We start from the raw sequence: 27939 nt of genomic DNA, 5'->3' as shown, positions 1-27939 counted from the left end.
TGCATTTTATCTATGTGTTGAGGCAAAGTGGTTTTTATTGCACCATTTCTTTGTTGCCGTAGAACAGTCTACGTCTAAACATTTAGGTGGTAAAGGTCGTAGGAAGCTGCAGTCTACATGAAATGAAAACCATCCTTTGCATCAGGTCATTTTATTTTTTTATTATAAATAGAAAACGTCAGCCTAAGTGCTTTTATATACCAATATAGGTAAAACTGGGCAAAATATTATGTTTTACATTCGTCCTGTCTGTTATTGATTTTTTCCTTTATCTATGTATTCATTTTTGAGCTACCACAAAGAAAGTACATACATATTTATTTTGACACTGAAGGGGCGATGAAAAAATACTCATGTGACTTTGACTAAAGAACTTCAACCATGGGGTTATAGACGCTTAATCAGAAAAGATGTATTCTATTTTGAATATTGTTATTCATTTTGTTAGTTATATTGAGATGTCGTTACATAACGAGTTGGTGTTATAATCTATTACTGAAAAAAAAACGAACAACATCGACTCCGTTTAATGTTTTTTACTTGTATAAAAGTAAGTTGACAAACCAACTCTTTGTTTGTTTGTTTTGTTTTGTTTTGTTTGTTTTGTTTTTTGTTTTTTTTTTTAATTTGATAAATAATTATAAATTCACATTTTATTTAAACACTACATGCATCAAGCTGTTAGACAAAAAACTTAAATTTGAGGCTCAATTATGAAGAATGATTTCCCTGCTCACAAGAAAATATATAACCAAATTGTTTTATACGAAACAAACAGTAAGCATTTAATAGCTTACATATTTTACAGTGTACAAAAGGGGAAATGCTAGCTTTTAATTTGAAAAAAAAACTATCGGCCACAAATATATATTAAACAGGAATTGCCATTGTAACCAGTAGCGAATGTCGCCCAATGACATTTTGTCGTTTTCATTGAAACAATAGATATTTTTTTTCCGCCAAACGTTATAATTTACTCTTTCTCAGTTAATACCTACGTGCTAAGTTTCAATTCATTACCTCAAGTGATAGTCCCTTTGACCTCTTGGCAAAAATCATTGGAAGAGAAGTAATAAGAAGAAACATAGCAATACCATTATATCACCTGACCCCAACGCCATAAAACTTGAAAAATTACTTGTCTGAGAAAAATCTTTGTGATGTCATCTATTTCGAATACTTTTATTGGAGTTACCATGGAAGTTAAGAATATTCGCAGACTTAAGTACTTGCGTCGTGACGACATAATTAGTATTTTACACGGAAAAAATCATCGTCGGCGTAATATAGTACACAATGCATTTAGTCAAGGAATTTTCCAAACAAATTAAATTTTTGAAAGTAAGTTTTATGGAAAACATTTCTTAAACATTTAAATACATATGTATTCTTTTTTTTTTGTCTTACAATAACAGAGGTTTTCACCATCTTTTTAATGAACGAAATTTTGTCCTAGCTAGGACCTCTCCTGTTTTTCGAGAATCGTTCGTTTCAATATCATTGGATCATTTTTTTTTTCATATTTTAAAAATATCTTCAAACGCAATGTTAATAACTCTTTTGTAAGAAAATAGGTGTGATAAAAAAATTATCGAACTCATAATCATATATCGTAGGGAAATATTGAATAAATCTTGCAAGATATACCACAGCGTCGGTAATGGGTAAATTCAAGTATATCAATTCCAAAAACCTGGTGTGAACTTTAAAACAGGAAACAAAGACAATCTACATACACAATATAGCGAACCAAACGAAATAGATTACATATAAAAACTGAAGATTAGGAAAACAAGAAATCACACAAAAACTAAGGCACTACCAATATGAACTTCAACAAGAAAGCACGTCCTATCACGTGCTCTGAAGCGCGTCCTATCAGGTGCTCTGAAGCGCGTTCTATCACGTGCTCTGAAAATGAACAAATTTCCTGCTCTGCTACTGGCACACAACATAGTGCAAGTTAGTATAACTGGTAATATATTATTCTGGCAAAGTGATATAGCTTTCCGACATAAGTCACCAAGGGGTTTCGTTAAAACAATTCACATTAATCAGATATTACTCAATTCAACAAAAGTATCATGATGTAAATATAGTAAATAATTCGGAAATAATGGAGAGTTATCCTATACAAATCAAAATTGGTAATACTCAGCGTGAGACTAAAGAATATGTATATCTGATCTTCTTACCACTATCACTTGAACTATAGAAAAACAAAAACTTATGTTTGTTGACTTACTCTTGTACCACATTTATAAGTATTATGACTCCCGTATATTTGATCCAATCTCATTCATATTTATTTACAAGGTGTGATTGCCAAATATGCAGCTCATTTATAGCTTTTGTATCTAGTAAATCTTAAGCGTTCCAAAACGCCCTTAACAAAATACAGGGATCCAGATTTCTAGTTTTCACTCTTTCGACGTGTGGACTCAAACACAGGCATCAAACATATTATTTGATATATAATACAAGTGTAAATATACAGCTATACAGAAGCTTTATCTTCACACTGTATCTAATAGTTTCATTCATTGTATATACCAAGGTAGTGACTCTATCTTCTGCTACTCCTAGTAAACTTCCAATGTCTCATTCTAAACCTATTCATACCAAATTCTAAACTGGTGACCATAGACATTTTTCTTCGGCGAACAAAATCCCAAAATAAAACAAAGACCCTATTCACACCACCGGGAACCCAAATATTGCCTGTGTTCTGAAAAAAAATCAACGTGGTGAAAGACACTCTTTTTAATCAAATCAAAATTGTCTAATCCCAGTATTTGTTTAATTACGGTCATTTCCAGAGAAAAAACATGGGTAAACGTGGGTAACCTTAGCGAATTCCTCTAATATGAAAGACAATTCAATTAATCTGTATAGCAATATGAGCAATCGGCGCTATTTTGATCAAGCAAAATGCAGTTGCTTGTTTATCGAGATAAAAGTGTACCATTTTTTCAACCATTCGTGAAAAGTAAATGTAAACAAAGCAAATATTGTCTCATTGTTTGCTTTTTCTCACATCTAAACGGCCTGTCATTACCCCCAAATGCATGTTGGGCACTCCTTCTGTCATCATTTAATCTACCAAATTCTCAAATTTCCCATAGTGCTCTTAGTTAATAAATATTTTGCCACTGACCCGTGCTTAAACTTATATGTGAAATGTGATCATTGATATGTCTGCAATCCAACACTAATATGCTAAAGTTGAAGAATTTACTACATGTGGAACAATAGAAAATTCAGATATGCATCATTTTTCTTGTAATTTATTTATCTCTTCAGTCAGGAAATTAGGATTGTCACGTCTTGACTTATATGTTCTTAACGAAGTCGATACTGGAAGTACCTTAAATGGTATCAAATACAATTCTCTAATCACTCTCAAAAGGTATTCACTAGACTAAGTACCTGACACTTCCCATTTGTGTATTGAGCTCTTCAATTTACCTAGAGGGTTTTTACTTGATCATTTGAAGCTACTTTACGCTTGATTTCAAGATATTTACTCACATTGACCCCGTTACCCCCACAAGGTTGACACTGATTATTACAGACACTGTACACGTATTAATTTTCGCGGTTTCTGAAGAATTAACATGTTCGCGGGTACTAATTTTGGCGGTTTTTAAGATGAAGAAATAAAGTTTTCAATAGTGTCGGCAGTGTTTGATTCCTCTTTTGACAGTTAATATTTAAATAGTAATGGTGACCGTTATTACGATATGAACTGTTTCCTACGCCATTTTGATCTTACAGTGTATTCTTACGTAAATATAAAAAGAACTCACTTAATTGTCCAAGCCGTAGCTAATGGTAGGGATCAACTCTTGACATTTTAATTGCATGTTTACGGATTTAATATCTTAATGTTTTAATGTATGGCTCATCCTTAAACATTCGCTTAGCCTTATCTTCCTTTACTTTCCTCTCTGCGCGCGTCTGTACTCGGGAAATCATCCAATTGTCGTCAGTGTAATCTGCTAAAGGATAAGCTGTGTATTTTCTTACACAAGTGTCCAGTCGTATTCAGAAGAATCGCCCATTCTTACCAATTTCAGTCTAAACTAATATCTTCTGCAATCTTCTGCTTGGCTATTAGAGAAGATTCATCCTGTGGTGTAACAGCATCAACATCCTTCAATTTGATAGCTACATTCTGGTTGAACTTGAATTGGTCATCACAACGTTTTCTTTGAAATTTTTATGTATCCGACAGTACCAAATCGTTGTGAATGAAATACAGTTGGACATATGCTGTTGATCGAAAGCTTGAAACTTCGATGAAAACAAAGTGTCCTGCTTACTTAAGAAAGCATTGTTAACTCCATTGACACAGAATTGTCCATTGGAAACTTTGCACACAAATAAAATTTGTAGTGAACTTCGTGCACACGACGATAACCATTTTCGTTACACTTTCGTGCCTCGGGAACTTATTATTATAAATATGTTCCGTTGTTGCGCAAAATTATGTGAAAAAATCTTGGTATCGAAAGGAAAACTTTTGAAGAGATCAAACAAAGCACACGTTTTTGGATGTATCATTGGTCAATAAGTTGGATGACAAGTTCACAGATTTGTAACACCGTATCTTTGACAATTAGTCAATTTAAATTAGATTGGTTATGTCACAGAATGTCAAAATCGCGATTATTTTATCATAACATATATATAAAAGTTGTTTTCTTTTTCTCAAATTACTCGGGTAGATTCGAAGTATTCAATCCCCAAATCTATGATCATTTAAAGACAAAAAGTTATATATATAGCGGAAACTGAATTCAAAGAATCTGGTTTAATGGTATCATTTCATCAATAAAGTCAGTCACTTTAAGGAAGGTTGTCAGACGTTTTATTTTATAATCATTAATATAGGTTAATACACTAGTGTGCCAGCGTTCCTTAAATAGGTGAAAAGGTTTCTTTACAGAAAAATTACTTTGCAATGCGCTATTTTCTATGACCCCTGTATTTGAGTTTCTAAAACAAATATTTTTTTTCCAGAATTCATATAAAAGAAGACTTAATATGTTTAATATTTACTATTTCAACTCATGACTCTCTTAAAGAAGGTCTTTTTACCGATTCTTAATGTTTGCACTCACCTCCTTGACAACGATAATCTGATACTCTTACACTAGATATATGACTAGATGCCTCACACAGGCTGTTTTCAACGCGGACGTTGCAATATTGGTGATTATCACAACGGTCATATAACTTTTCAAACACTTGATTTACATACTCCTGCGTTTCATCGTTGTTCCCTCTGCTTCTTGTAGAGCCGTTTCGCACGTCAATAATTGAGTGATCTGGACATGACAAGTGAATAAGATGGCCACTTTTTATTTCAGGGGTGGATCTTGTAGCTGTAAATGATAAAAGATAAGTCGTAGTAAAACATAGTTGACAGCAAACTTAATAGTGTGAAAATAAACCGTTAGCATGTTGGATAGTGATAAACACAGACTATTCCAAACATCAAAATAATAGTATATTCAAGTGCCTTCGAGATTCAGAACAGAGATATACTCTAACAATCTACTACGGTTTAAGGTCACGAATTGATAAGGTGAATATATCAAAGAGACAACAACCCAATCAGGATGAAAAAAGTCAAGGCCACCCATGGATCTTCAATGAACGACAACTCTCATACCACTGGCGGCAAAAGCTGCCCAAAAACAACATTTATACACAGGTTCAGCGAAATAGTTGCCTCTATATACGCCAAAAATTCCTACCGGAACGGGCGCAAAAATGCGGCGGGGTTAAAGTACTTTGGCGTGATCATAATCTCCTCTTTATACACCTGTCCACCTAGGAAAATATTATACAATAAAACATACCTAAAAATCCGTTTAAAAAAGGTCTGGGTTCCTTATTTTAAAATCATTAAGGAACTGATCATACGTTACACAAATGCAATAACAAACGACTGCTAGCAATTAATTGACATGCCAGTTCCAGTTAAGTCAATTTATTGGGTGAATAATGGGCAGCTTTGCTTGCTTTATAAAGAATATTGCCATAACAGTGGGAGATATCCGTACGTATTAATCGTGTACTAGTACATCTGTATTTGAGAATGAGTTCCTTCTATCGGTTGAAAAAATTGTGAATAATTTATTAGCTTTTGATATCAACAACCTTGAAGTAGTAATTTATCGGTTATTTTAAGACTTTTTTCGTTAAAATCTGAATCATTGTAACAAATACGCTCAGACCGAACTAATTGTAATATTTGTAACCATTATATGATTGACAAAAGGGGACAATGGATTGTAAACAATAGGAAACGAAACATCACCATTTTGTCGTAAACTGTAGTATTATGTAAATAATTTCTGATATGAATAATAATATCAAGACAAGATATTCTTCATTATAAAAATTTGCTTTATTCAAAGACAATTCTGCAGGATATAAATCTTTTGTATAAATATTGAATTCGTCGTTGTAAAGAGCCTAAATATCGTCCAAATAGCTGAAAGTTTATATTACCAAGTGTTGTTTGGGAAGGAATTTGTTTATTCTAGCAATAAATTGTGATGTGTAACAATATACAAAAGGTCCGCTTGAAGTGGTTCACATTTGGTCCCCGTGTGAATTCCAATAACTTGGTGATAAACAGTATGATCAATGAGAACGAAAATGTTGTCTATAGCAGGAAGCATATCTCGAGAAAGAGTTTTGTTATCACGGTCTCGATAGCAGAAATTAACGGAAACGCCAATCAATGCGAAGTAGTGTCTTTTTTTTTCCTTTCTGCATTTATGTATATGGTTACATATATAACTTTTGTATATAGTTGTGCAGTCTTCTCAAAATTGAGCTGGGACAGTGTTCAATATTAAATAACTTTAACAATAGTTTGTGTTTTGCGAAGTGTTTTATCTTTTCAATTAAAGTTTACTGTACCTTTTAATTTGGATTTTGTATATATTTTAAGTACTAATGTAAGCTTTGTATCGTCCTAATTAAAAAAAATAATGCAGATATACTCTTACTTTTCAATACACTCAATACAGCTATATCATAAAGCCAACAAACGACATTCTTTAGTGTTAAATAATATTCGATTTAAAATCATGGAATCTAGCGATTTAATCTACCCGTGTGCATATATATCAAAGCAATGTGAGATTTGAACTCGCTAATCTGAGACAAATATTCGGGATGTAAAGGATAACAAAGACAGTGTGACTTGGCCTAAACAGACTATTATTTAAGCTACGGGAAAGATATGACCCTAGCAATCCAAGTTTATCTCAAACAACCATTTTTTCCCTTAAGTTTTCGATAGTATATTTGCCAAGTCTGAGATAATTATAATTGAAGAGACACAAAGTATCCAGAAGAGTTGCAAATCTACTTGTCGATTACTCCACTTTATTTGATCTTCAACACACTCTTATGAACGGCGCATTGTAGGATCGATTTTTCTATTCAGGTGTTCGCTTTATAATGATTTATCTAAGAAGATAAACCTCGCTTCATCTAATTTATCTTGAAATTAATTTAAAACATTTCATAGAGTAATCAAGGGAACCAAGGTTATAGCGTTAATCAAAAGAACGTAATCCAGGGACAAAGGCCAGACATGGCTATAGACATACACAACAAAGAACATAAAATAACTTAAATTATACATACAAAGTAACAAAAGCAAATGAGCAACTCGGACTCGGACAATTCGGACTAAAAACTGGGAGCATGGACCAGGTGCACCGGTAGGGTATGCGTCCTCTGCTTTTCTAGAAAGACCCGCCAAGTTGCTCATAAAAAGTCAAGTCCGGGGTAGACAAACGAGGAAAAGAAACTATGACCCATTGAATAAATCAGTTTTCATGGTGCAGATGGACACACCATAACGATCCACGAGTTCATGATGACAACCATAAAACTTCTGTAGTGATGACTTCAATCTTGTAGCAACATAACTCTGTTCCAGAAGCCTATTTGTTACAGTTCTAGCGCGATACAAAAAGATACAAAGAGACATAAAATGTGCATGTTATCTACGCCTCCTTTCTGACGAAATACAAACATGTTTCCGGTAGGTAGAAGTGGTTTTGAACACATACCGGTTGTCTCCATTGATTGACTACCCGCCACGAAGTGACAGTATCTAATATGACATAATGCCTTTGTAAAATATCTACAGTAAAAAAGTCAGTTGGACAAGACCATCCTTATAAACTTTTTGAAAAGTTGTTTGATACTTTAATCAGTCCAATTTTTGTATACTTTAATGCAATATGTGGGTATCTATAACTTCTGTCAATAGTCTCATAGTAGGAAAGTGTCATACAGAACTTCTTAAAGAAATTTTTAGGTCCACTCTTAAACACCAAATATTGCTTGCGTATCTGAACTTTGCAGATATATAATGCAGTAAAAAAATATTTCAAGTATCAAATTTCTGACTCATCTTTAGAAAATACTTGGGTATTTTAACTTTTTAAAGCAACTGAAAATGATAATCCTTCGACTAACAAGCTCTAGTTATACAAACAAAAACTTTGTTTATCATAGATCTGCATTCAGTAAAATTCGACTTAGTGCTCATAGCCTTGAAATCGAAAAGGGTAGACATTTTTCAATACCAGTAAATGAAAGGCTTTGTCTGACCTGTAACAATGGGGAAATTGAAGATGAACAACATTTTTTATCCAAATGTAAAACTTATAATAACTAATGATTGTCCCGTAACGTGTTTAAATAGTAACTCTCTTGTGGTATTAAGACTAATAAGTAATTATATTAGCGATTGTATTTCCATCAGAAGTTCTGTATTGTCATGGTCATCATTCATGATATTATTCATTGTTATGTTACACTTTGTTAATTAGTATGAAACCTGGGAATTTGCCAGTTATTGTAATTGTGTTTGTGCCCATTAAGAATTGAATTTGAATTATTGAACAAAATATTGATACTTACATAATAGATAGGTAGACCTCTTTGTGCGAGTTTTGCTCTGATATCCAAACACATGTGCTAAGATGTGAATACAAGCAAAGGATTAAAATCGATTATATACTATAATGGGAACTCTTGATCTATTGATCTAACGTGCATGATAGAGACGCTACTTTAATGGGTTGGACAGTAAGAAATTGAATGGTAATCGTTTTATATTTGATTTAGAAAACACTTTTATAAAGTTACTACGCTATAATAACTTTCTATCGTTTATAGTTCTCAAGATGAAAGATAAACCATTGATCATTAGACGGAGATCAAATATAAGTACAATGTATGTATCCTTAAAATAACTCAAAATTCTGACCTTCAATGATTGTGACGAAAATTGAATAGTGAAGAACTTCTCAAATCTAAATGATTATATGTAAAAATTACAATTCTTAAAAACCGATATTGCAAAATAAAAAAGAACACTTACAAAAAGACCCATACAGTAAAAGTACCGCAAACAACGTGCTTTGGTGGGTTATTTGCTGTAAGAAAAATATTTACTTGAGATGTTTAACCGCAAAGGAATGAAAGCCACGCTCTGTAACGATGTATAGAAAAAAAGGAAACAATATAAAAAGCTCGTGTGGTCAGTTGACCAACCTGTCAGTTGACTTTTATGTGTCTTTTTCGTAGGGGAGGATTTTCGAAAGAAGCATCTATAGAATATCTATTAATATGTATAAATCGACAAAAAGAAATTTTCGGGGAACAGCAGCACATGTATTTTTGCATTTTTAAAATTTCAAAAAAGCAAACGAATGGAATTTAGAGTGTTAAATTGCATATTAATTGTATAAAGCCGAGATTCTGTCAGCTAGTAGCATTAGCCTCTAGTATTAATTTTTCACGAAGGAATATCAATATTTTCAATTATGAAAAAATCATTAAAAATCAGCGATCTCCGATAGACTTTTGAACATAAGGAAATAATAACATTTCCTAAATGTTCGTCAATAAATTATGAAAACATTTTATTGGTGTGTATGTTATGTACAACATTGTCAACAACAAAATGTTACCGAAACCTAAACAAATGTTTCCAAATTAACAAATAGAAATAAACAATGACGAAGCGTCAACAATGGGACAAAGTGCATGGCCTCAACGTAAAAAAACAGGAAACAAAGACGAGATACATACAGAATGTACAGATGACTTGTGAGAGAGAAAGTATGTTAAATTGTCCCTGTGTATACAAAACAAGAGTCATGCAATTAGTTTTGAAGATTTCTAAAATAAATTACGCACAGCGATTCATGAAATTATGAGATTATTCTTTATCACATGTCTTTATTTCTCAATGCACAGCTTATAGAAACAGTAATAATGTGGACTATTTTAAAACTATATGTCAAGAACTTGAAATATATTATCATACTGTAAATAATTCGACGTCTTTGATGTGTCATTCATCATGTTTGGTTAAACAACAAAAACGTAAAAAACAACAGACAAAATTAAAGAGTTAAAGGAAAGTAGACGTTCAATTGCAACCAATTTCTAACATCACCCTATTGTAAATAACAAGCAAAATTCAATATTTCAAACTTACCATCTTCAATATTATTTCATTTGTATCAATATAAACATTCTTGTCAGCTACAGGTGTTGTTTACTAACGTGCAAATTCCGACTGCAAATCAAATGATATTTTATCAACCCTGCATTCAAAATGACTGTTGAAAATACCTTTTTCTGTCGTCAGGAAGTATAGTTTAATCTCGAAGAATTTCAATAAATCATTCAGAAACCTATAAGGTACCAATTAACCAAGTCCAAAACTAAGGTTGTGTATTAAGGTCACAAACAAACATTTTTTTTCTCATTTTTACACTTTATTCTGTACAACTGCTCTTCACAGAAATATGTTGTACACCCGATAGTCATGTAACCCTTTTAACATACCCATATTGCCCACATATAGGCTAGTATTGACTGTAAATGTCTTCGCTTTCAAATTTAACTTTAAAATGAAAAATATGATTGTGAAAGGTCAAGTGCATTGCTTACATAATTAATGAAAACACGAAAAAAATTGAGAATAATATTCATGAAATAAGAAGGAATAAACGAAAGAGTTTCTAATCCTTAAAGGGTGATCGTTAAATCAATATTATAACGCTTAATAAACATAAAGTAAATTTATCTAAGTTAACATTCAATGACTTACGACAAAACTGTAAACATTCATCCAACAGTCCCACCGTGGCATATAAACAAGAAATGGTAGTAAATAACCCTTAAGAGTAAAATGTTTCAAAATTCACGAGTTCTGTTACCATGCATTTTGTTACTTTTACCCTGACTGGCATCTATATTGCCCTACCTGGCAAGTGTTTCATCGCCCTCATTTTTTTGTTTTTTGTTTTTGTCTTTGAAGTGCCATTCTTCGTGGCTGGATATTTACGATGAACAGTCTAAATCATCAACAAAATCTCGTGTAGATGTATGTTTCTCCATTAGAACTCGGAGAGAAAAGTAACTTTTGAACCATAATACAAATTAAACATGCATTCTAGACGAGCAAAAATTGAAAGCACTTATGATATCTTACCTTCGTGTTTTATACCTGTAATCAATCAGGTGTCCATTTATTTTTTATACTCGAATGATTCTCATTAGAAATGTATCATGAGGTTATCACATGCCAATATATATTATACCCATTACATCTTCCTTCTCAACAGATGTATGTAGCCTCTTATGATTTCTCCTTTTATTGGTTGATCTTCATGTCTTCCTGGTTCGGATGAGACAAGTTTGATTGAATTTAATCTTTTTCGATTTCAGGTCGTGTCGGTCAAGTTCAACCATTATCAAACATATCAAAATGTCTTACTATTCCATTGCAATATATAGTACTTTGAAGTCATTTTTCAAGTACATTCGTTTCCCCATTAGAACTCGGAGAGAAAAGTAACATTTGAACCATAATACAAATTAAACATGCATTCTCGACGAGCTAAAAATGAAAGCAGTTATGATATCTTACCTTCGTGTTTTATACCTGTAATCACTCAGGTGTCCATTTATTTTTTATACTCGAGTGATTCTCATTAGAAATGTATCATGAGGTTATCACATGCCAATATATATTATACCCATTACATCTTCCTTCTCAACAGATGTATGTAGCTTCTTATGATTTCTCCTTTTATTGGTTGATCTTCATGTCTTCCTGGTTCGGATGAGACAAGTTTGATTGAATTTAATCTTTTTCGATTTCAGGTCGTGTCGGTCAAGTTCAACCATTATCAAACATATCAAAATGTCTTACTATTCCATTGCAATATATAGTACTTTGAAGTCATTTTTCAAGTACATTCGTTTAAAACAAATAAAACAAAACGTTCTGATATTCTTCTTTAATATCGAACTATAAAGTATGACTGCCTGATGTTGTAAGCGTTTCGATTCCTTATAAATAAGCCAAGTCACAGCCTTCAATTTTTAGTCCATGGCTTGATTATCCGTTTTGTGTCATTTGATATAAATTTCTTTAAAAAAGGAATACATATATTTGGTTGGTTTTGCTACGAAATTCAATATCATGTTTTCTGCCGATACGTTGATAACTTTCAAAACATTGCACATATATAAAACAAGAGTCTCTCAGGAGCCTGAATCGCTCACCTGGATAAATTTTATCTTTCAAGGGCAATAAATTTAACAAGTTGTTGTCCAACAATTTCAGACAAGAAGACTTTGGTAAGACTTATCAAAAGGATCATTTCAGCAACTGAAAGTTTCTATCTATCATAGTTTTCATGATATTGTCTGAAAACTGTAAAAAAAGTCATTCTTCACCTTCAAGGGCAATAACTCTTAGAAGGAGTCGTCTGCCAATTTTTATTTCTGGGGATTGTGTGTAGGCCTTTTTAATAAGGATCATTTCAGCAATTGAAAAAAATTGGCTGAACCTAACGGTTTCTGAGATATAATATACGAAAAAAATGCCTGACCCCTATGATTTATTTTTAGTAAGGCAGCCATGTTTTTCCACGGATCATAAATCCCCACATAAGTTCTATGCAGGATACCCCAAGGAACATTCATACATTCATACCAACTTTAGTTCTAATTGGTCAGGTAGTGTTAGAGGAGAAGATTTTTGAAAGAAATACTTTTTAAAACAGCAAAAGAACGTGAAAAAAGGTAATAACTCCAACATGGCTTAATTGATTAAAACGAAAATTGACCATCGATAGATCTAATCGTGCTGAAAACTTTAATTTAGTCAGAATTTAGCTAAACCTTATGGTTTTGGAGATATATGCGAAAAATGTCTGTCTGGCCCCTATGTTCTATTATAGTAACTGCGGTCATGTTTTCCGACGGATAAAGAAACACATAAGTTACCCCAAGGAACATTCATACCAAGTTTGGTTCTAATTGGTCAGATAGTGTCAGAGTAGAAGATTTTTGAAAGAAATACCATTAAAAATAGCAAAAAATGTTGAAAAAGGGCAATATAACTCCAACATGGCTTATCTGATTAAAACGAAAATTCGACCACAGTTAGATCTCATTATGCTAAACATTCTTTGTAAGTTAGATGTTAGCTACACCTAACGGTTTTAGAGATATATGCGAAAAACTACTGTTTTATCCCTATTTTCAATTTTTACTGACGGCGGTCATATTTTCCGACGGATAAAAAATCACACAAATTCTATGCAGGATACCCAAGAAACATTCATACCAAGTTTGGTTCCAATTGGTCGAATAGTATCAGAGGAGAAGAGTTTTGAAAAATTGTTAACGACGACGATGATAACAACGGATGGCGACGATGACAAGGCCGGACGACGACGACGACAGACGCCATGTGATGACAATAGCTCACGTGGCTTTCGGTCAGGTGAGCTAAAAATTCGTATCAAAAAGGTTGCGTTTCGTAAAAAGTTAACAGTTTTCACCAGTGCAGAGTGCAAATGATAAGCGAGACAGACAATGGAACAAAATTTCATCGTTTGACTGTCGACAGCTTTGTCCAACATTCTTAATCTGGGCAGTGTGAGTTACGCACATTACTTTGTGCCTAAAATAAGAAATGGTATTTTTGTTATAAAATAATGTCTCATTGCCGTTTTTCACCTTAACCCTATTTTGTCGAGATATTGATTTCTTCCTTGCATACGATATGTATACTCAAAGTCTATATATTTTCGTTAACGTGTTTATTCCTCGGTTACATCGACAAAATATCTATTTAGGCCATTAACGAATCCTTATTAAACGAAATTCCAGAATTCTATTCAAAACAACCACATCATTAACTTTGTACTTTATTCAAATGCTGACAATCTATTTCACTCGGACCTAGTGAAAAGATGTGTTTTGATATGCATGTCTTATCACAATTTTTAACTAAGTTTTCTTTCTGTAAAGATGAATTTTTTGTATACGATATGTGCCTACAATTAATATTGGTTCTTATTCAATGAAAGCGTCAAAATAGTTTTTTTCATTGTTAATTGAAATTAATGCGAGTGTGACAATGCGTAGCAATAAAACATATCTTGCGATATTCGTAATACAATTTTCTAATGTCAATGGTTTTTCCTATGATTTTCGAATGCTTCGTTTGAGAATTTCGTGATATACCCTAAACTGCATCTCCTTGTTTGAATATATGCATCTGTTTTTATGAAATATTATATTTCAATTAAATCATAAATTAATTAGCTTCCTGTTTGAAATTGAACCCAAAAGGCCTGGTAATATTTATACATTACCACCCTGAAGAAAAAGATGAACTCCTCACTTTGAAGAAAGCTTTAGTAGAAATAATATCTGCAAAGCTTGAGGCAGGCTATGGACAGATTTATTTTACAAGACTAAAGCCTGCTGTTCTAACAGTTTATTGGTGTCACTTAAAGCGGATGTAACTTTAAATTTTATGAAAATGCATGTGATGTAAAAGTTTAATGTTAACATGGTATTGTTCAATAATATGTTTCTTCGAGATTACTTCCAAATACACAATCTCTTTTCTTTCCTTAAGTATGGGTATTAACGTTTTAATGTTAAAAAAGGACTACGAATAGTATATTCCATTTCAAATGTATCATTTGATATTTTTATGCATGCCTAGATGTTGTCGTAAATTCTTCATTTACTTTAGAAAAGCCGAAACGATACATGGCGATACGCATCGAAGGAATCAGATCATGAAGGTGATTGGTCAACATATTTTATATTGACCTGCTTTAATACTTAGATTTCGACAGAACATCGATATTAATCTTATTTAGAATTTATCAAGCAAGTCCAAAATTAGGCATTATTATTTCATGGGTTTTGCTTTATATTATATTAAATCTGTACAAGTCGAAGAGGCCAATGGATTTCGAATATATAATAGAAAAACAAAGTAAAGCAAACTAAAACTAAGACAAGTTAAGGCTACATTAGCTGCCAAATTTGTTCAGTTTTGATTCTACTGAATTTTGCTGATAAAATTAAATAAGAAATAAAATGCTTCTATTTGTTTTTGACGACATGTGATAAATGATCTTTACGGTGACTTCAGTAGATACATATTGATCACAACGGCAACATAAAGAAAATCATGGCTACAGACAACATAACAATGAACTGCAATAAACTAACAAAAAGGCATTCTCTCGGGTAAGTTCAGTTTTCTGTACTCCTTATGCTACAAATGGTACTTCTTCATTTTGGTGATAATTTAATGAAAACGAAGAAGTTAAATAATACTCGCCATAGTTCGTCACATCACACAATAGAAATACAATACTAAAGGGAAAATACCAACTGAGTCATTATATACTGAAGAACAAACTTGTTCGTAAAAACACCTTAAAGTCATCATTAATGTGATACGCAGGTTGACGATGTTTCGAAATATACGCCATGTCTCCTAATATTCTTTGTTCGTTACAAGAATCCACCACTCAAAATCAGATTCCTGTACATGCAGAAATCGCTATGGTATGTCAAAAATCGCATTCTTTGGTTAATGAACCAATTTTGAAGAAATCGTCTTTTTACTGATATATAAATTTATACATGTCCAAATGCACATTACCAAATATCGGCAAAAAACAATACCAAAGCGTCAGCATTCGGAGTGGTTCAAATTCTTCAAAACCCAAAACATGGCCTAAAAGTAAACACAAGAAAAAATTAAGACAATCGACATACTCAATCTTTTCAAGATCAAAATCTTTCTCTATGTAGAAGCCAAAAAAATTTAATTTTTCTAATCTTTTTACCACTATGTAATTACGTCTATAAGAATTTAAAGACAAAAACAATTTATTCAATGATGTTTCTATAACAATGATATCTTGTTACAGGTCGAAAGAAGTATAATTTTTGTAAAAATAATTCTGAATCAAGCAAGATGATAAATTATTGTGTATGAACTTCTGGATTGACCATATACTAAGTATGTGTACCATTTGGTAAATTACTGTTTCATCGGCATTGGGCATCTCGTGCACATCAGTCCTTGGAATGGGAGGGTCCACCGTGCACCCCAACACATCAATTTGTGGTGATTTCGGGCACCCTTTTACCTCCCATTACCAAACCAATTTGTAGCAAAAGATATGCACAAAGGAATTAATGATTCGATATATTTGGAAGCGTAGTAAAGAGAACCAAATATCTAGCGGAAATCAAAATAATGTAATCCAGGGACAAAGACCAGGTATGGAAAGTCCGGGGTAGACCAAAGAGGAAAGGAAAACTATGACACCTTGAACAAATCAGTTTTCATGGGAAATACATATTGTAACCGTCAACATGATGAAAATAATTTTATCGATTAACATCTTTAAAATAGTAATATATGTGTTGCACATTTTACATTCTTTATCATAAATGCATACAAAACATTATTCATTGTAGTAATACTGCATATTTAACATTTAGATTTATTCTTAACCGAAACGATTTCTGACAAAGAAATCTAAATTCTGAAATAAAACACAAGTAGACCAGCTGGTTTCCATATTAACATTTGTTTTAAGGCTAAGGCATTAACCATCTCATTAGCGTTGGGAAGGTATATGGCTGGGTGAAAAAATATACTTTTTTAATGTTTTTATTTCCCTATTGCACTTCATGATGCAAAGTTGTGAATATTTTTTTAAAATCTAAACAAAATTCTTCTGCAGAATCGAACAAAACATTTTTTTCTGCCTATACACACGAAATAAAAATATTTCTGAGCTGAAATACCTATCTAAAAATAAATCAGTTGTTGCCTAACTAATGGCATTGCACCAATTGCAAACGAGCGTATATAACAATATTTACTACGTTGATTCTTCGAATAACTTTTTCTCCATGTACGAGTTTTAAAATATCAAGAAATTTCTCTTAATGAACTAGAATCGTGACTTGTTAACGAGTTCAATAATTGAGACACGAAATGTGTGATTGGTTTTTTACAAAAAGTAGAAGAGTAATCGACGGAATTAAGCGGAAATCAAAAGAATATAATCCAGGGACCAAGACTAGATATGGGAAACAGGCACACACAACAAAGAATATAAAATTACCAAAATAATGCATACAAAGTAACAAAAGTAAATGAACAACTCGGACTCCACAACAAACTGGAAACATGGACCAGGTGCACCGGTAAGGTAAGCGTCCTCAGTTTCAACTAGAACGACTTTGTTTTACAAATCTTAGTTAATATGTAAATCTTATTTGTTTAACGTACATTTTTGACGTGTTGATAAATTGTATATAGTTACCGATTGTCAATAGCAAACAACATATTATGTCACGCAAATCGGCAAATAAATGGTAAATTTGTATTTGCACAAACATCATTTAATATATATACATTTATTCAATGTAAGTGAGAATTAGGAAGAAAACTTTAAGTGGCATTGAATTCACCAATTTGTAACAATGTCACCGACTTCAAGTGGAATATTTTTTTCTACAAACTGTATTTTTCCTAATGGTTAAAGCAGGTAATAAGTACGTTTCTTAATTTATTTATTTTTTTTAACAAAAAGTAAAGGCTAGCTAATATTTGCTATTTGATTAAACTTTGTGGAAGTATTATTCGTTAGCTTGCAATGTGAATTAAATATTATGTTTAGTGCTTAACGAAGGCCGTAGGACCGAACATTTAAGCGTCACAGTCTGTATTTTATTACGTATGTTTGAAATTAGTTCTCTTTTACCTTTTAAATGTGGCTATTGTTCACATAGAATTTTTGTTATTTAATTTAGAAAGTTTTTCATCATTGGAATTTTAAACTCATTTTTTTTTTGTTTTACATTTGGTTTTTGTTTAACATTTCATACTTATTCAATATTGCGTATACACACCAAAAGTTCTAACAATGATACCAACACTGCAGAAAAAAATCATATATGTCAGAAAACGACAGTATGACTATTTGTCTTTCTAGGCTCAGTAGATGTTTCCAAAAGTAAATTTAAAATAGAAGAAATAATTTCGGAATTCCCAGGTAAGATTACATTTAAGTACTTCTCTATTTAAGAATTAGGCAAAATGTGTACAAGGTGTGACACATAAAGAAAAGAAACGCAGAGATTTTTACATAATCCAAGTATTTGTACCTCATAACCCTCAGAAATAACAATAAAATGTTTGTAGAGTTTGCCTTCTTCAGGTTTAGTTGAAACACACTTTGACAAATAGCGAAAAAAATTTCCCACACTTTTTCTCTGTATAAGCAATAAAAAATATCTATGTCACTTATGCTTCGGGGTAAATTTAAATTACTTTTCTGTTGATATCTAGATGTACTCAATATATTTGGGCAAAATGAGTAAATTGGTAAACATCAAGTGCCTACTATTGCCTGAGTCTTACATAGAATGGTACTTAGATGAATAAATTTGTCCTTAAGGTGAAGTTTAACAAAGCCGTTCAATTGAGAAATTTTGAAGCGATGAATGATATCCCCATGTTACACTTTCAAGCTAAAAAAACTTTTTATCAACAAACGTTTTAATGAATAAGACAGCACTTCATAGGAAAAGAGCATGGTGATATTCAGCCGTTCTACATGGACAAATTTTTTATCTCAACATTCATTACCTGTAGAAATATGTACTTCCGTATCATTAGATTTCATTTCGCGTAAAATCGATTTCTAAGTATCGATGATGTCACAGATGACTAACATTATGTTACAATAGCAATTACTTAAGATGATGCCTATTTGTTTTAGACTATGAGTATTCGTTTAGAAATACCAGTTCATGAAGATGATCTTACCATTAACATTTTATAGGGAACTCTATAAGAAATGATCCGCGTGTGACCATTAAAGACCTTAAAAACAAACACAGGTAGTTTCTAAAAGGTATGTTAGGTACATTAATGTGTATCGTCTGCTAATTTATTTTTACACTACTCATCTAATTTGATTAAAAAAAATAGCGTTTTGATCTCCTTGCTCCATTAAATATAATAAAAGTAGTTGTTTTACGTCAAAGTTAATTAACACATTAGTAATAGTTAAATCTCGTAAATGAAAGCTGTACTGACTCACTTTGTTCAATCATTTATTACTACGTCATTTTATATTATGTTTGACACTTTTAACCATGCAGATTGTTGTTGTTGTGATATTTGAAGTTCCACAGATGCACCGTAGTTTCCTTCAAATCACCTGGACTGAAAGTGCACATGGCTATTGTCATTAATTTGGGTCTGTTGATGTCGGTTGTCTACGTTACCTTTTTGTAATCGTATCCTCAAAACATGCTCTTTTTTTTATCTTACTTTGTGGCCATAACTTGGATGTATATTCTTTACCATAAAATTGTTGATTATTTAAGTTAAGCGTTAAACATGATCCCCTCCGCTATTTTTAGCTCAGTTGGCATGGTGTTTGAGTAATTTGGTCCAGTTTTTACGGTAATACATTTGTATGAAGGAGGAAAAAGCAAGCAATGATGAAACGTTTTGTTTGTTTTAATCATGGTTGCAAAATCAGATTATAAAACACACGAACTTAATTTAGATAAATAAAAAGATGTTGTGTGTAAATATCATTTTTTATGATAAATATTTAAGACGATTAACATGCATTAAGCAATTAAATTAATTAAACCTGTACTTTCAGTAATTATTATTTAATAATACTTTTTTATGTAAAAAGATATTGCCTTGTATAAAGATATCGTAACACTGAATAAGAAACTCAGAGAAGAGATTCTGTGGATCTTTCAAGGTACGTTTACATGTTTGTTATATACTTAACATTCATTGTTGAGTTTTCCATTTCGTCAAATTCGTTAGTTTTTAATTCAACTTCGTGCGAAATCTTGATTTTACTAACCTTTAAAGTCGAGCCAAGTTAGAATTTGAACAATTCCTTTAATGATCATTTCGTAGTATTAGGTAAATACAACAAATTAAAGAAAAAGTGAACAACTTAATAAATAACCTCTTTAGGAATATATGTTTTTTTAATTCAAATTGTTTGATATAATTTTACTTCATTGCTATAATGTTTTAATACCGGTTGAATGCTTCCCATCTCACAAGCGATATATTTTCTGAGTAATTCATGCTCAATAGATAATCATTAAAACGTTCATCACCTTTAACAAGCATAATATCGTGCAGTTTAGTTTTATCAAAACTTCTTAACGAGATAATGAGTGAAACAACATTTATCAATTAAGTAGCACTCCAGCTAAGGATCATGCAAAATGTGATTCATGGGTAAAAAGCCTACATATTTTTATTTCTGATATTTTGTTTGAAATATCTTAGTAAACAGAAATTAACATGATGTTTTTCATATAACCCGTGCTCATAGGAGATAAATATTATATAGAATGCACTGTAGATTTCAAAATTAAGAGAGATAACTCTGTAAATTGCGCTCAAATACAATAGAATCTACTGGATTTTCAGTGTGGATTTTTTCCTAAGAGCAGGAAGATTTGAATTACAAATTACAATTACAAAAATAAAAATATGTAGCCTTTTTGGGTTGTATCGCATTTTTTTCAGATTTTGCATGATTCTTACAAAAACAGCTACTTAAGTGTTGAGACTTTGCCCACTTATGACATTTGTGGTGTATCAGTATTTATAGTATTATATTGTTTATAGATAGTATAACTATAAGTAATGTGTTTGCATATTGACATAATGATTCTTCGCTATCGTTCATAAAAGGAATCTATAGGCCATGGGCCACATATGGAAAAAACTAAACGCCTCGTTTTGCAAACTATATGACTATGGTAGTGTGACTTTTGCTTCTTGTATATTTCAGTGGTGAATGCTATAAGGCAATTATTGGACAAAACAATAAAGAGGGCCAAATATTTAGTTGGGGGTTTATATTGTGTTCGATAGTTGGTAAACAACATGAAATTTCTAGTATGTAAATAAAACATAAAACCAAAATATTGCTCAAACAAATTCGTCATAAAAAGCATAACGCTATTCATAAAATATCAAGTCTACATTATTATAAAAAAAAAAATTCTACCAATACCCTATTAAAACGTGAAAAGAACAATTGTAATTGCAAACCTATTACTGGCCAAATATTTAGTTTTTATGCGGTAAAATCATAAAAATTGTAGTTAATTTATCTACTAGTATTTCATTTTAAACAGCAAAATACAGGTATCTCCGTTTTTGTTTTTTGTTTTTTGTTTTGTTTTGTTTGTTTTGTTTTGTTTTTTTTTAAATTTTTTTGTTACTAATTTTATGTTGATACTTGTATAATTTTTCAGCAATTTGTTAATGGTTGTATAATCAACTTATTCAATACACTTATGGCAAGAAACACAATCAATATCCTGTTTTTGCATGTAAAATCGGGAGCTTAAATTTAGCCAGCTTCGTGCTCGTGCACTTTGTAAATGCAATTGAAAACCACACCAGTCACAGAAAATATTTTTTAGCTTTGTAGATTAGATACAAATAGAATACTAACTTTTTCCAAGATAGGGATGGTCAATTCATGGCAGCCAAAATGACGTAAACGGCCCATATATATTTCAGACTATTATTATTCTGCATTAGGCCAATAAACACCATATATCATAAAAATTATTAAAGGTGTTTGAATTTATGTTTCATTGGAGCGTTTATGGTTTCACCTTCCTCATATCATTTAAGAGTGCTACCATTATTGTGTCAACAGAAATAGGTCTTAAATTACAGTGCTCATTACGATCATTAATAGAACTAACACAAACTAACTTATTTTTTCAATGGTAAATTTCAGAAAGCAAAGGACACGACGAAGTTACAAGAATAGTTAAGCTCCTGATAAGGGAACTTCGAAGTAAGTATTAACTTTATCATTGTTTTAGCCAAATCGTTTTTATGCCAACACGACAAACTGTCGGGGGCATATCAATTTACCCCTGTCCATCCGTTCGTCCGTCAGTAAGTCCGTCCGTCCGAATTACACATGACCATGGCTTGTCCGGCTATCTTCTCGTACAGTTTTTGAACTACATCTAAAATATTTTACAGGATATTTATACACATGATGAAGGTGTGCATGGCCAAAGGATTTTGATTTTCGTGAAATTTTACAGACATTGGTGATACATGTAGTTACACTTAGTCATTTTACTCAGAAATATATGGATCATGGCTTGTCCGGCTATCTCCTCGTACAGTTTTTAAAATATTTTACAGAATATTTATACATGTGATGAAGGTGTGCAGGGTCAAAGGATTTTGAATTTCGTGAAATATTACGGAAATTTGTGATGGTTACACTTTGTCATTTTACTCAAAAATATATGGATCATGGCTTGTCCAGCTATCTCCTCATACAGTTTTTGAACTACATATAAAATATTTTAAAGGATATTTATACACATGATTGTGTGCAGGGTCAAAGGATTTTGAATTTCGTGAAATATTACGGAAATTTGTGATAGTTACACTTTGTCATTTTACTCAGAAATATATGGATCATGGCTTGTCCAGCTATCTCCTCATACAGTTTTTGAACTACATATAAAATATTTTAAAGGATATTTCTACACATGATTGTGTGCAAGGTCAAAGGATTTTGATTTTCGTTAAAGTTAAACTTACTTAATTTCGTCAAAAATAGGTCTATATGACTTGTATGGCTATCTCTTTCTCTAGTTTTTGAAGTACATCCAAAATATTTTTGCAGGATGTTTCTATACATAATGATGGTGTGCAAGGTCATATGATCTTTCATTTTCGTGAAATATTACGGAACTGGATGATAGTTAGACTGTATTTTTTGTAAGAAATATATCCCAAGCAACAGATTTAGGAATTTGTTATGAGGTATTAACATTTTGTTGGGGTCCATTAATACGTCCATCGGTCTTCTTTTTCTCATCGCAACTAGTCTGACACTATCAAACAGAATTTCCTGACACTATGTGGCCAGGATACAATATGTAGATATGCATTATTTTAGGAATTTCTGATCCCGAAATTGATCCCCAGACCATGAGTAACAAAAGTCTTGGAAGGATTTATGAATCTGCAAACCATGTCTTCATACAAAAATAAGCATGTTCAAAATTTGTCAAATCTGGCAAGCAGGGGTATCATTAGTGTCTTACAGACACATCTGATTCACTAAAAAAATCACTACTAACAAATAAGGCGTTAGTTCTAGTTTAGTGGTTATGTTAACAACTAATGTAAGAGTAATCAAGGTAACCAAGATTATAGCGGTAATCAAAAGAATGTAATCCAGGGACAAAGACCAGACATGGAAAACAGACATACACAACAAAGAATATACAGTAACTAAAATCATATATACAAAGTAACAAAAGCAAATGAGCAACTCTGACCCCACTTAAAATTGGAAGCATGGACCAGATGCAACGGTAGGGTAAGCGTCCTCTGCTTTTCTAGAAACACCCGCCGGGTTGCTCATAAAAAGTCAAGACCGGGGTAGACAAACGAGGAAAGGAAAACTATGACCCGTTGAATAAATCAGTTTTCATGGTGCAGATGGATACACCATAACGATCCATGAGTTCATGATGACGACCATAGAACTTCTATAGTGATGACTTCAATCTTGTAGCAACATAACCCTGTTCCAGAAGCCTAGTTGTAAGAGTTCTAGTGCGATACAAAAAGTCTTGTACTTGTAGAAATTGACAATTCTGAATGACTTTTCATTCAGAATTGTCAACTTTCCTTTCATCTGTGGCAACATCCCTTCAGCACCTGAGTGTTCATATCACAACTCATACGTTATGCCAGAGCTTGGCGAAACTACCAAGCCATAATAAACTCTTATTCGATAAGATGTCCCCATCTATACAATGGAAATGGTTCGCCACATTATAGTTGTTTCATACATCTGCACCAGACTCGGCGGGTGTTTCCAGAAAAGCAAATGAAGTTAACCTGTACCCCATTGATTCTTCTGCTTCATGCTCCAAGTTTTTGTACAGTCCATGTGACTCATTTAGTTTTGATTAATGTGCGTGTTATTTTGGCTATTTTGTGTTCTGTATGTCTAGCTTCTTTGTCTATATTTTATAGATGGAATTTGTTCGTGTTGATAACCGTTCGAATCCTGACTCTCCTTATTTCCCAAACAAAAGTATAAACCTTTTTCGGTATATATCTACACTATTAACTAGGTGCTGCCCCTTGATGACGCTAAATGTCCTTGTAAAAAAAGGTTCGTTGTTTATTAGCTGAGGCATCTTGTTAAGCTGATTAAAACTTTCATTTAATTGAAGTGTTTCCAAAGATGAATGACATGATTTGAGTTTTAAAGTACGTTCATCGAGAACGTATACATGCTACTTTATACTCCGTTCATTTGATATTCAGATTGCATCTGCAGGTAATGTGAAAATACACCGTCTAACGGTATAAGCTGCGTATAGAAAAAGTTGGTATGCCGAGTATGATACATTTAAGGTTGATGATGAAGCAAGCAAATTTAGATTAACTATTGGTTGATTTAGTGGAACTGCAGGTAAACATGAAGACTATTTTGAATATTTAGACAAACAATGGAAACATATGTAAAATAAATTGCATTCATAGAATTCAGTTTCATATGTGTTACAAAATAGCGACTCAATGAACTTGACATTGAAGGTTTTTAGAAGAAGTAAAAATGAGCCAGAAGTCCTTATATCAATACAAATGACGGAAATAAGTATAAGGAATTATTAACCCCTGACTTACTTAGCAGAGAATTTACAGTAGATGCTTTATTTTTAACATTATATTATGACCGAATGACAACGACAGAACATGATTACGGTTAAAAACGTCCAACGCAATTTGGATGTTGCAATTTTTGGCGGGTAATATAACCCGTTTAAGGGTCCGTTTTTTTTTCAACAATACGCAACTTTAATTGTATAACTAACCCTGACTTTCCAAATTTCTATCATGGTTTCATCGTGTATTATTTTTTGTTTGTGCTTTAATTTCCCGCTCTTTCTGTTAACTTGTAACTAAATTTGCAATCAATGGCACTTTAATATCTTAACAAAAAAATATTGAAATAAACGAACAAATTTTCCGAATGTCATTTTCATACTTTCACTGTTGTAATAAGAATTCTCGTAGTTTATAAGTTATGCTTTAATTTCAGGCGACAGCTTAACTGCGCATAATTTATCTAAATTTAGTACCAAAGATCAGGACAATGATAAACATAAGTCTCACTGTTCACAGATGTTTGAATCGTCAGGCTGGTGGTATTACAATTGTTTTCACGCAAACCTTAACGGGTTATTTGGCCAAGGAAAGGCGAGTAATGGTATAACATGGTACACAGCAACGAATGGCTATCTTTCACTGAAGTTTTCTAGGATGATGATTCGAAAAAACTGAATTTATATGTACAAATAAAAGGCAAAAATGTGAATCTTGATCTTTTCTTTAATTGTAACGTAACAATTTAAAATACTGATACGACACATCAGTTCTAGTCATTAATGTAACATGCTATGGACACTGAGTCGTGAAAGTAGCATTTTAAATATCTTGCATCGGAAACGTCACATTTTGGCAACTCTGTTGATATCTAAACTGGTAATACTTACTTTTATCCTTGAAAAAAATGTATTGTTTTTATCTTGTTTAAACTTGATTTTCACACACAAAAAAAAAGAAGACACACAAATAACACAATTACATTGCACAACTATTTATTTTGTATTTCGAAGTCAAGGGTTAAAATCTTTCGCAGTTAAGAGTCAAATTCCCCATTCAAGACTGTAACATGTGTAACTCACATCCAAAAAAAATATTGTTTTAAAATCAAGAGTAAATACATTTTTTTTCTTCATCAGAAAAGTCCTTCCTTTTTTTACTCAAAAATAATGTTTGAGTTTCCGATTATATGTTTCGTCGATACTCTATTGGGTTTGTGTCGAATACTTGTCATGTTTCAATATGTCAGTACTGCAGTAGTGTTTGTGTATATGGTTGGTATTTGTAATGTTAAAGAGGAACCCTTAAAATGCCTATCTATATATATATATATATATATATATATATATATATATATATATATATATTGTAAAATAGTAAATAACCAAAAACAGGCAGAATCCATAGCGAAACAACAGAAAGAGCAAAACAAAGAATTTCCGCTGCATATGATGTTCTTTTTGAAGTAATCAATAATATCAGTGGCGGATTCTAAAAAAAGTAGTGTAAACTGAAAACCCGAGTTAGATAATTGTAATTTGCATCGGTGTGAATTATCAAAGAATTATTATACATTATAGTTCACTAATACCAACCTAAATTATTTTGTTTTGTTAACTCACACCAATAATCAATTTCGTAGAATCTGAATTCACCATAGACAAATAAAAACAGTTTACTGTCTACAATTACTCTCAACATAGACTTTTACTTTGGAAGTTTTAGTACTGTACGCTGATATTTGGCAAAATAATTTGAATCAAGTCTAAAATAAAATCACTACTTTCTTCAGTCAAATCTTGTGGCCAGGATCTCTCATCTCATGTCACCTGAGGTAATGCATCAATTATACGAACGATAAATATATTCACAATATGAGAGTTTAAAAAATAGTATCTTCTTTTTGTCATGTTATTCGTTAATACCCACTAAAATAAAAAATAAAAATAAAAATTACACATGTAACACTGCCTGTATCACACAATTTTCTACATTTAGCGCTCACCTCTCGCTCAATCAGTTATGATTTCATTTATATCGCTCGGCGCCCATCGGTCAATCACTCGCCGCTCAACGCTCAAATCGTATGACCAAAAAAATCATGATTTGTAAGCTAAACCGCTCAATGATTCAATCACTCATTTATAAGATTTTCATCTATCGATATAAGATAGTATAGTAAGTTAAAAACATTACATACTTTACATCATTGTTTACATTCGAAAGTCTAAAGACGGAAATCAGAGAACCTTTCCGATGCTTTACAATTTTTTCACAAAGTTCAAGATTAAGAGTATTTTTAAATATTCTAAAACCTGCAATGAATGGAAACACTTTTTTTTTTAAATATTTGATTATGACTAATGATATAATACCGTAAATAAATACCAAAATAATTATCAAAAGCTACACTTGAAACCCTGAAGGGAACCAAAACATTAATCCATGCTCAACTTCCCCAATCTACCAGTTGTAACTGCGATAATTGCAGTAATTGCGAACATCATCCTTAAATTGATTCCTTGAGATGTTTTTTTAAAGGACCGTGAAAACAGTGTCAATATTTCGACAGAAGTGTCTTAACATGTTATACAATGTTATGGTGTTAACACTTTTAACTTGGATAATGGTCAGAAATCATTGTATAAAATATTAGAAATTCCAATAGTTTTTGAATTTTGGTGACTTTGGAACATTTATCAGTTTTTACTCTTTTAATCTCCATAACTATTAGACATTGTTGGTTAAAATGATAAACTTGTCAATATTGATATCAAGTGAGT

General features: G+C 32.1%; 1 protein-coding gene across 1 annotated transcript; it reads right to left on the bottom strand.

Moving 5' to 3' along the window:
• Positions 1-6: 6 nt before the first annotated feature.
• LOC148607956 (uncharacterized) lies at positions 7-10781 on the bottom strand. Its single transcript, XM_088543574.1, has 5 exons — positions 10556-10781; positions 9431-9485; positions 8968-9024; positions 5127-5390; positions 7-113 (listed from the first exon to the last, which is right to left on the bottom strand). Exons 1-5 carry the CDS (start codon positions 10556-10558, stop codon positions 7-9), a joined length of 486 nt encoding a protein of 161 aa, XP_088399700.1. The 5' UTR covers positions 10559-10781.
• Positions 10782-27939: the final 17158 nt, after the last annotated feature.

The sequence above is a fragment of the Perna viridis genome, chromosome 9, assembly GCF_037379345.1.
Source record: "Perna viridis isolate PV_CMFRI_1.1 ecotype Kerala chromosome 9, ASM3737934v1, whole genome shotgun sequence".
NCBI classification, from domain to species: domain Eukaryota; kingdom Metazoa; phylum Mollusca; class Bivalvia; order Mytilida; family Mytilidae; genus Perna; species Perna viridis.
Note: the sequence above shows the minus strand (reverse complement) of the source record. Positions and strands in the feature narration are given on the sequence as shown.

Coding starts and splice junctions, on each gene's coding strand:
- LOC148607956 (XM_088543574.1), bottom strand. Junction 9,025..9,430: donor TTTACTGTATGGGTCTTTTT/GTAAGTGTTCTT, acceptor TTCACATCTTAG/CACATGTGTTTGGATATCAG. Junction 114..5,126: donor AGATTATCGTTGTCAAGGAG/GTGAGTGCAAAC, acceptor CATTTCATGTAG/ACTGCAGCTTCCTACGACCT.